Source organism: Amyelois transitella, chromosome 2 (genome assembly GCF_032362555.1).
Source record: "Amyelois transitella isolate CPQ chromosome 2, ilAmyTran1.1, whole genome shotgun sequence".
NCBI classification, from domain to species: Eukaryota; Metazoa; Arthropoda; class Insecta; order Lepidoptera; family Pyralidae; genus Amyelois; species Amyelois transitella.
In genome coordinates, this window is record NC_083505.1 from 11,406,185 (window position 1) to 11,417,500 (window position 11,316).

General features: G+C 35.0%; 1 protein-coding gene across 1 annotated transcript; it reads left to right on the plus strand.

Moving 5' to 3' along the window:
* Window positions 1-3,226: 3,226 nt before the first annotated feature.
* On the plus strand, window positions 3,227-4,254 carry LOC132902149 (uncharacterized). The gene has a single exon (XM_060946169.1). It carries the CDS (start codon window positions 3,404-3,406, stop codon window positions 4,091-4,093), a length of 690 nt encoding a protein of 229 aa, XP_060802152.1. The 5' UTR covers window positions 3,227-3,403; the 3' UTR covers window positions 4,094-4,254.
* Window positions 4,255-11,316: the final 7,062 nt, after the last annotated feature.

Below are 11,316 nucleotides of genomic sequence, written 5' to 3' on the forward strand. Positions count from 1 at the left end.
GACAAGTGATAGTAACCAAATAGTCTCAGATCGCCCCCCCCAAAGAGACTAATTTGGATAGACAGAATATTTTAGTCCCAAAATCCCATTAACACCATTACCAAACTAATTAAATTTCGCTTTTTTACAAATCACAAAAAAAGTTTAGTGCCAGACTATTATTATTTTCACTTTATCCTGGGTGAGTCAAGTTTCTACACGAAGCGACGTACGTTTAGAATAATTTTACTTAGTATGAACAAGTGTTATATAGGCCCGAAAATATTCACTTTATACTTAAACAAAGTTTTACAGTAATCACACTTGTTAGCTATGCTAACAAGGGATCGTCGTAAACTATATTAAAATATTTTACGTACTTAATGACGTTTTTGCGTCCGACAAAACGGGATAACGAGGGAAATGAAGATTAGACAGAGTATATTCTGTGTCATCAAAGTCCAACCGTCCCTTAACGTATTAGGGACAAAACGATCTATGTCAGGACTTGAAATTTTGAGAGATAAGGTCCATGTTCTAAAGCTAAGTAGACGTAAGGTTAAATACTACGTTAAGGTAAAATAATAGACAAAATGTGATGGATTTGGAAATTGTAGCCGCTTGTTTTTTTATACATCTATCGTGCCTTTTTTTCAGTGTCTCGATTGTTTTGTAACAAAGCAGTGTTTTGAACTATCGCGTTTCGTGATTATTAATGTATGCAAAGAATTAACGCGATCATACAATTTTTCCCTGACGTTTCAACCGACCGTGGTGGTCACAGGATAACTGGTCTGGTGTATTGGTGTTATGGCTCCGTCGCCGCGGTGGAATCGTCATCCATCGGCATCATTTTATTTCTTCATTTAGTACCGCAACAACCCTGGCATCTTCACTCAATGTGTATGCTCAATATGGTGTTCGCATACATCGATAAAGCAGATTTTACTTTCATTAATTATATCAAAAGTAGAATATTGAACTCAAAAAGCCGGTAATTATATAAATTAAATATAAATGTGCAATATGAAAAGCAAAGACACTGATCGACTTCATTTTGTTTATTATTTATTTTGAATCTAGTGGTTGTATTTTTTTTTTCTTTCAAAAACGTTTAATTTTTACATACTAACAGAAATAAACTAGTAAAACAACAGAAATAGGTACTTCAAATCGGTAAAAACTAATCTGTATAATTTTCTCATCCATAAAAAAGAAATACGGCAAGTATTAGTAGGAAATACTTGCCACAATCATAATATTAATTTATTTATCTATGGTAACTCAAACGCCATAGACGAGTGGGCTTACAAACTCGCTTATTAATTCAAGAAGCTTTCAAGTAAGGAAGTTCGTAACTGGAGGCCTGGCCGACAAATCGAATGCATCAGAGACACGTTGGAATGGGACTTGTATGAATAGTAATGAAGATGTGGTCTACACTGCGGAACGCTGATTGGATACAAACTTTGCAATATAACCATCATAACTAGGAAATTTATGTTAGGTAAACTTTTTAACTTATTGCTTATTCAGTGGTAACAATAAAGTTTGTTGGAGTGCTAACAATTGCTATTACTGTGAGGGAATACATCATGAGAAATTATGCACATTCGAGCAACGCAGTTAGGTTTTTATATAAAGGTTGCTGAGACCAGACGGGAGTCGCTTCGTGTAGAAACTAACTTATCCAATCAAATATCATGGAAGGTCAAACGTGCAGGTTTCCTCTCCAGAGAGGTGAGGACCAGGACTGACGCCAGAAAGAAGAAGATTGGTGAACACAGAGGTACGGGAGTCATGTTATAAGCAGCTAACTCAAAACTACGTCATTTTTGATCAACATAATTCTGCATATATATTAAAAATTTCCATTATGTTGCCCTACGACTCGTTGTTTTTTTTTTGTTTCTGTTAATTCACCGAGCGTTAAAAGGAGACAAAATGAATGTTCTTAATGAAATGGGGCGCATTCTGGTGACATACATGTGTGCTAGCTAAAACAGAACTTTGAAATCAAGACTCAAAATGTAATCCAAAATTTTGAGTCTCATACGTCGGCTAAACCAAAAGATAGAGGGGGAGAGGAATTCCAAGTTCAACGGCTGTGATGAGAGAGAAATAGAATTTCAAATTCGAATTTGGAATCTAGTTATACCTAACCAAAGTCCTGAGGGCGAACAATCAACTGCATCTGGAGGAACGTTTGAATAAAACTTGTGCGAACTGAAACGAGGTTGTGGTCCAACTGATCCGGGATTCGCTAAGTAGAGTTTTTCTATTATGTGATATTAAATAATGAAGTACGTATAATAAATTAGCAGTTTATTATTCTAAGGGTAGGCGATAATAATTAAATGAATAATGTATTCCTATTAGTTAAATTATTTCCTTCCAATTATTATATTTCCATTATAAATTGAATTATTGTGTCCTCAAAAATCAAAAATTACTATGAAATCTCTGGAGGAATAAATTATAATATTGAAATATAGCCTCCTGCTTTAACCCATTGAAGTTTCTTGGACCATTTAATTTTGTTTCAACCTAATATCGTGCGATGTTCATTATGAAGAAAATAAATCATAATACTAATATATTGAATGCGAATATTTGTCAGTTTTATTATCATTGCAGAGGAGAGACGCGGCGCAGGTGGAACATATAAAAATACCTACGTAAGAAAAAGTTCACTTACCCAATCGAAACGAGCTCGTGGTCCGAACTGATCTAGAATTCTGTTGACGTTGTGAACTGTGATTGGTCAGTTGTTCAGAACTCGGTGCTTGTTTGACTATTCTATGACTATGTGACTCACTTATGTTTGCTTAACTGCAAAAGACTGTAAGTTACGTGTGTGGATATCTTACATAAATTTGTTTGTTATATAGGGATTGAGATGTTATATTGAGAGACGTCCTGGCAAAGCGTCAGGTCAAGAGTACTTGAAACCGCCGAGCTTGCATGAAGAGAGTCATGAATGTGGATGAAGCGAAAGATGTAGTCTCTACCCCTTCGGGCAAAAGGTTTGTGTATGTATGTAAATATGTTGAGATTATCTGAAACCAACGAGCTTGCATGAAGAGACTTATGAATGTGGATGAAGCGAAAGAAGGATGCAGGGATCGTGGCAAATGGGAAGATGTGCTTTCTGCCTATCCCTCCGGAAAACAGGCGTGATTATTATGTTTCTAGTATGTATGTATATAAAATTTCAATTTTTCTGACGCATTTATAAAATGTAAAATGGGGAGGCTCGCTTTCTGATGAATACAGGTTGGAATGCGGTGTGAGGCAGGGGGGGATAACTTCTACCACGCTCTTCAGCCTCTACATTAACTCGCTAATCGAGGAGCTCAGCAGTACACATATCGGTTGCCATATCAACGGAGTGTGCGTCAACAACATTAGTTACGCAGATGATATGGTGCTGCTGAGTCCCTCGAGTGGCGCCCTCAAGAGCTTGCTGAGGATCTGTGAGTCCCATGCGGTGGCCCATGGGCTTAGGTATAATGCTCGGAAGAGTGAGTTTGTAATGTTTAGGCCTAATAAGCCTGAACACCATAGATTCACTTTTGCCTCAGTACAGAGATACCCAACCTTCCCGCAGTTTACTCTCAATGGAGAAACGTTGAAAAGAGTGGATAAATTTAAATACCTGGGTCACTGGGTTACCGCAGACCAAAGCGATGGTACAGACATGGAGAGGGAGCGCAGGGCGCTGTCTGTCCGATGTAATATGTTGGCCCGGAGGTTTGCACGATGTACTGAGCAAGTCAAAATAACATTGTTTAAAGCGTACTGCCAGTCTTTTTATACGTGTAGCTTATGGGTTAACTTTACGCAGCGGACATACAGCGACCTGCGCGTGCAATACAACAACGCGTACAGGGTGCTGATGCGACTGCCGCGCTACTGCAGCGCCTCCACCATGTTCGCGGTATCAAACATACCCAGCTTCGCGGCTATTATGCGCGCGCGCTGTGCCTCTATAATGAGGCGATTACGCGGCAGTCGCAACAGCATTCTGGGTGCCCTCTCGGATCGATGGGACTCGCCACTGCTACGGAGATGGGTTGGCCTCCATGCGCCGGAGTGGTCAGCCTTAAATTAAATTATTTTTTATGTATAATTTCGTTTTTATTTTAATTTTATAATTCTATTTTAATGTAATTTTTTCAATTTATTTATTATTAATTTTGATATATTTTCGACATAATTTGTATTTGTATGGACTCAATTGTCTGAAATAAATGATTTTTATTTTTTTTTTTATTTTTTTATAAAAAAAATCTGTAGAGAATCTTTAAAAGGATTTCAACTTCTATAAAAGATTAACAATGTCGTTAAAAGAATTAAAGGACGAATATGTACTTTTATAATTTCGTAAGGGAAAGTGTTATTTAGAAAGAAAACCATATAAACCTTACTGAATCTCCTTTTTTTTATTAAACTCCTTTTGCCACACTCAGCAAGGTATATGTTTATAAATAAGAATTATCATAAACAATAGCGGGCAAAACAACACGAGAAGTAACAGATATCAACTCGTTCAAGTTTAGTATTTCCATACATTTCAACCGAACAACGACCATTTTGTATTTATAAAATGAACAAAGCTACCAACCAATTCGCCTAAAATAAATTAATATCCTACGTTTAATATTTCAGTAAAACAATGAGGTAAACCAAAATCCAACCGAGACTCGTTTATTTCAATGAAAATAATTTTGTACGGCTAAAGGCGGTTTTCCATGATAAGCTAAACTAAATATTAACCTGTTATTTTTGAGTAAAAGTTTCAAATGCAAATTACATTATTTATTTTATTTCATACTTGCCTCACTTTACGGTCGAATTAAAGATTCAAACAAAAAGTTAAATCATTTTAGTAACCTTAAATAATATTGTCAAAAATAAATTGTGTATTAATTTAACATAACATTTTGCGCTAAATAATACGTACTAAGCTAATAAAGCTATGTAATCGCGGAAGTTCTACTGATGACGAAGACGAGGATGCCCTTACGCTTCGCTTGGCTCGTCTCGGTGGAGCCCCGACATTACATACATTTTGACAATTAAAATTATTTGTCGAACGCATAGCAGGTATATTTTCACGTAGCTATGGACCTCAGGCTGATAATGTGCGATAAGTGTCGACGCAATTAAATTGATTAACGAAACCTAACGAAGGCTTTAACTGCTTTTCCCGATAACAATACTGTACCTGCGCCTACCACATACTCAGCCAAACTGAAAAATATTAAAATTATAAAATTGTATTTAAATTATAAAGTCCTGACGAAAGATCAAGTTAAAAGTGCCCTCAACTGACGAGCTAGCATGAAGTGATTCCAGATTAAGGTAAAAGGTTTGTCTTTGCCAATCCCCCCGGAGACATATTTTTAAGTCCATTAATAATATTTGCAATTAGTGGAATCATTATTCACACCCTTTATTCTCTTTATATCAAATTACTGTTGACTCTGAGGTTTAAATTTGTTATAATTTACATACATATGTATACACATATATACTATTTGAATCTCAAGTCTGTCAGCTAAACTTGGCCTTCCAGTCCTTTCAAGACAGTTGGCTCTGTCTACCCCGCAAGGGATATATACGTGACTAGGTATGTATTTATATAAATAAGATGTTGAGGGAAAATATCGTGAAGAAACCTGCACAATCAGACAACTAAAGGCTTTATCTTACCTCCAGGTTCCCCTGTAACGGCTTCAGAAATAAGACCAAAGCTTGCCCAATCGAGGACCATAGATACAGACATACCCTGGTCTCCTCTCCAGAGAGCTGAAGACTTCACCGGGTCTAGAGACAGAAGCATAGATTTATAATAATTTAAAACACTAAGCCGGAAATGCCTAAAAAAGTTTCTCAGTTTATAAGAAGATACAAAAACACTAATCAATAACACTCTACAGTTACACAGGGGGGCTAAAAGTTATACCCAAATCAAACGACAGACATTGTTGAGTTCAAACAACAAATCATTCGATATCAATCGTTCGTATATCACTTGTACCGAAAGGTTTCGTTGCCAATTGACTCGAACGAAGGATTCCCTAGAGATGAACTGGGATGGAAGCAGTTTCTTTCAGTCACGTGATATACAGGGTGTAATGAAAATAATATCTACGCTATGGAGGTCAGTGACTTGTTAGTGTGACTTTACATACATACAATAATACAATCACGTCTATTTCACTTGCGGGTTAGACAGAACGAAAATGTCAGTGTGCACATATTTCGGAGATGGGCGAAAAAGTGATTTTACTTTTAGTAAATTAAGACTCATCATTAAGCCATACAGCTAAACGTGTACCTTTCAGTATGTATGTTGGCTCCGTCTACCCCATAACGGGTAAAGATATATATATAGACTTCTAGCTGCGTCTGTCTCTATAAGAATTTTAAGAAAATAGTAATCCTATGAATACATAAATGAATGCTGGAGGAATATTTAACTTCGGCAAGAGCGATCTGTTCATTATAATAAAAGAATGAGTTCACTGATGTTTTATGTATGTATTGCGTATGTATAAACACATGTACTAGTAGTATCTTATCTTATCTTTATATTTATATACTCTTTTCGTGACATCCTATAAAATAGTAATAAATCACTATTTACTAAAAACATATGGGCCATAATTCGTTGAAAGCGAGGGCTGTTACCATTTCTTGTCAATATTAAAAAAGTTTCGTCTCCAAGTTATCGGAAGGAGTCTTACAAATAGCGATATACAAACATTAATATAACTTTATTATGTATAGAGTTGATTTTTAACCGGCTTCAAAAAAATAGGTTCCCTGTTTGATCTGCGTGTTTTACAATAAAATACAATAACTCTTTATTTCACCACAATAAATTACAGCAAATACACAATCATGTATTAAAAAAAATCGTGTATTTAAAAAAATGGCAGCAACAGGCGACCTTATCACTAAAAGCGATCTCTTCCAAGTAACCTGTAAATTATGTTCAAAACTTTACCCAGAGAAAAGATTTGCAGGTGAGTAATAAGTTATATTATAACTTTTATTACCTAGGACCTTTAAGTTGTTTTTCGTCATTACCATAGTTGTTATTTTGGCTTGTATTGCATTTTTAATTTTTTTTTATTTGGCACCTCAACATCTGTAACGGCATAGTCCCTGCACCTCTTTTCGTGTTTTGAATTTTCATGAAAAAATGAAATTTTCTTTTTGAAATCACATTTTATAAAGCTTTCTCATGAAATCTAAGATTCTGATTGAGATCTTTGGAGATATATCATGAATCTCTCTAACTTACAAATCGAATTTAAGATTCTTAGTCATATCCCATAATTGCAAAAAAGAATGCTTTCTACAAAAATACAGTTTTCATTTACAAAAATCTAAAACAAACAAAAATAAAACTTTAATTAATTTTAAAAATATTCAATTGTATATATATGTATTTTAACTTGTATGTCTGTAACACATTAGTTCCCTGGCAATATAAAAAGAATAGGACCACTCCATCTCCTTCCCGTGAATGTCGTGAAAGGCGACTAAGGGATAGGTTTCTAAACTAGGGATTCTTCTTTGAGGCGATGTGCTAGCAACCAATCACTATATGAATCTCAATTCTGTCATTAATTCTAACAGCTGAACGTGGCCTATCAGTCTTTCAAGACTGCTGGCTCTGTCTACCCCGCAAAGGATATAGACGTGATTATATAAATGTTGTTTGATCTATAGATAATTTTTATATAACTATGAAAAACTGATGGTTTGTTAATCCTTAAGAACGAGAATCCATCACATTATGATCTACTGTAAAAAAATACATACATACATACATAAAATCACGCCTCTTTCCCGGAGGGGTAGGCAGAGACTACCTCTTTCCACTTGCCACGATCCCTGCATACTTCCTTTGCTTCATCGACATTCATAACTCTCTTCATGCAAGCTCGGCGGTTTCGGGTACTTTTGACCTGACCCTTTACCAGGACGTCCTTAATTTGATCAAGATATGTTCGTCTAGGTCTTCCCACCCCGACCTTTCCCTCCACACTCTCCATGTATATCTGCTTAGTCTACCTGTTATGTTATAAAAAAATACAAAAGTTTTTAAATAGGCTGTCAATTGTCAATACAAATACTTATCACAAAAAAGACATAAATGAATGAAATTTCGGAAAAATCAGATCACGCTTAGGAACTGAAAGAACAAACTTCAGGTATACCAAATTCCTTAACTAAGTTGTCGTGCGATAATTTCTATAACACTCCGGGGCGCGATCTCTGACTTTGTTCGGTGTTTTATGTCTCCCCCCGGCAAGTTAGTGAGTTAGTCAATAAATTGAGTTAGATTGTGTGCTGAACATATTTCGTTTTGTTTGATTAGATTTTTCTGGAAAGTTCGCGCCCGATCGTTTTTCCCTTGGGCACATAAATCACGACTTCTCTTTGTGACTTTGCTATATTTAAAAATATATCTTTAAAAGAATATTGTGGTTAGTGACATTCAAGTAGGTTACTTTATCACCTTAGTGCCGTGTGGTTACCTGCACTTTAACCCATGTTCATATAGATTTTGTAAAAGACGTCTAAGGAAATACAAGTAAGCATATTTATCTTGTGCAAGCTTCCATGTTGGCTGATAGCTAATAAAAAACATAGTATGCCCCAGCTGAAAGTGGCCTTTCTATCTTTTCAGGATTGTAGGCTGTGTCTTCCCCACAAGGGATATAGATGTGATTATATGTTTATGTGTTCCAGCTGCTTCTGCTGGGTCGACTAAAACTTATAAACTTGGGATTCTTCTTGGGCTAGCAATCTGACACTATTTGAATCTCAATTCCATCGTTAAGCCATACAGCTGAACGTTGCCTTTTAGTCTTTTCAAGTCTGTTGACTTTGCCTGCCCCCTAAAAGATAAAGACGGGATTATATGTACCTATGTAAAATTAACTAAAACTGCCAATTAAAAGTAAAAATAAATAAATGTGCAATTGTGCACATTATCCCAAATTATATCCAATTGTAAAAGTTGGTTTAATTAGACAAGTTGTATATTTACGTTATCAATAAAATACTCATTCATTTACGAAAACAAGTTGAAAATTATATCCACAGTGTTATTCTAGAATTCATCAGTTACTGTACATGTTTTTGTTTTGTTTCAGAACTACAATTTACTAACTACAATTAATTTAGCTGCTCATCAACTACACAACAACAATTCTATCACCTCTTTGAATATTTGAATTTTAAACGAATGAGTGAATCCTTAAGTCTTTTAGAAACTACTGGCATTGTCTACCCCTCAAGGGTTAAGACGTAATATACACCATTTGTATGTACAAATGAGCACAGACCTACTATTTTCATGGATCAGTAATGCAAAGAATAAAAAAACGTTGTACTTTTGATCACGTTGAAAGATTAATGCAATTACAAATCTACCATCTTACAAAAGGCCAGGTCAAGAGTACCCTAAACCTGTGAATGAAACGAAAGAAATATGCTGAAATCATGGCATGTAACAAAATGCAGTCTGCATACTATCTCGGTGAAGTAAGTATATCTATTTCTTTTTATTATTTTTTTATTATACATACATATGGTCATGTCTATATCCCTTGTGGGCTAGACAGAGCCAACAGTCTTGAAAAGACTGAACGACCACGTTCAGCTATTTGACTTAATAGATGATTGATGAGTGATACAATTTCTTTTTTGTGTTGGTGCCGGGAACCACATGGCATTTTTATTATGAAATTAATATACATATAGTTACCCACCAACATCTTACAAAATGTCTTAATTCATGAAATTAAATTCTTTTAGCGCATTTTTCTCTGCAATGCTTGTTATGTACTAAGCACTTTATAACTATGAAGTACAGTTTATTTATGAAATTCTGTTCCAAGGAGCCAATTTTCTTATATCAAGGTTACTTTTTTAAAAGTTTATAATATAATGTTGAAAGTACCCGTAAAACTAAGGTTTGTCTGAAATATTGTTAAGAAGAGGATGCATGAGGGATTACTTAGATTGCCCAAAGGAATTCTTTAGGGTAATAAATCATTTGTTTTAGATAATTTCAATGTAGTGTATTCATAACAAGATTTAATAATTATTCATCTTATAATACCAGGCACGATGAAAAATAATATAAAATATATATTTATTACGTCGATTTTTAAAGGAATACTTCGTTTTGCTACAGAAATTATATGTCCATTATAGGTTTTCTCTAAAAATGTATGCAATATTATCTTTTACCTGCAACTTCGCGTCGTATTAAAGCGACGAATTAAAATATAGCGCCGTTTAACAAAAAAGCGACAAATTTAGCACCACCTACAGAAAAGCAATGATTAGAAAGCCACCTACAAAGCGACGAATTTAGCGCCGCCTACAAAAGAAAAAAGGTTTTTCGAGTTTATTTCAAATTTTATGAGTTATAGTTATATAACTCATGGAATGGTTATACAACTATAGTTTTTATCGGAATGAGAGGTACCTACCTATATCATTCTCCACACTCTTCATTATATATACCTACGTGATATTTCAGCGTGGCCTATCAGTCTTTTCAAGACCGTTGGCTCTGTCTACCCCACAAAGGATATAAACGTGACCATATGTATGTCTGTATATTTCAAAAAACAAAATTAATTCAGTAGACAACCCGTAAAGAGGTAACAAACAAACCAATAAACTTACTTTTGCATGTATATACATATATTAATAGTTGGGTTGTCCCAAAAAAACCTTAATTTTTCGCTATATGATTAAGATGGTTGTACACTGTTATACTTGTAATTCTTATAAAAACCCAAGTATCGTGAGCTTTCATAAACTAGCGAAGAACGAAGCGACCTAAATTGAAATTTCATTGCTCGTAAACTACACTAATAAGAATTTATAGTGGAAATGTACCGTCTCCTTTGCAATTAAGCATTCTTGGTGAAGTGCAACTAGGTATAAATGCTAACCGCCTCTCTTTTTTATCTTTATTTCTAGAACATTTTATTATTTTGGTAGTGTCCATAATTTTTCAGAAGTCACATTGCATTGGCCCAAATAAAAGTCATAATTTTTTTTTTTTTTTTTTTCTTGGTACGAATTACACAGATTGAGTTAGCCTCGAAGTAAGTTCGAAACTTGTGTTACGAGATACTAACTCAACGATACTATATTTTAAAATTAATAATTATATAGATAAACATCCAAGACCCAGGCCAATTAGAGAAAGTTCGTTTCTCATCATGCCCTGGCCGGGATTCGAACCCGGGACCTCCGGTGACACAGACAACTACACTACCGCTGCGC

Coding starts and splice junctions, on each gene's coding strand:
- LOC132902149 (XM_060946169.1), top strand. CDS start 3,404: ATGGTGCTGCTGAGTCCCTCGAGTGGCGCCCTCAAGAGCTTGCTGAGG.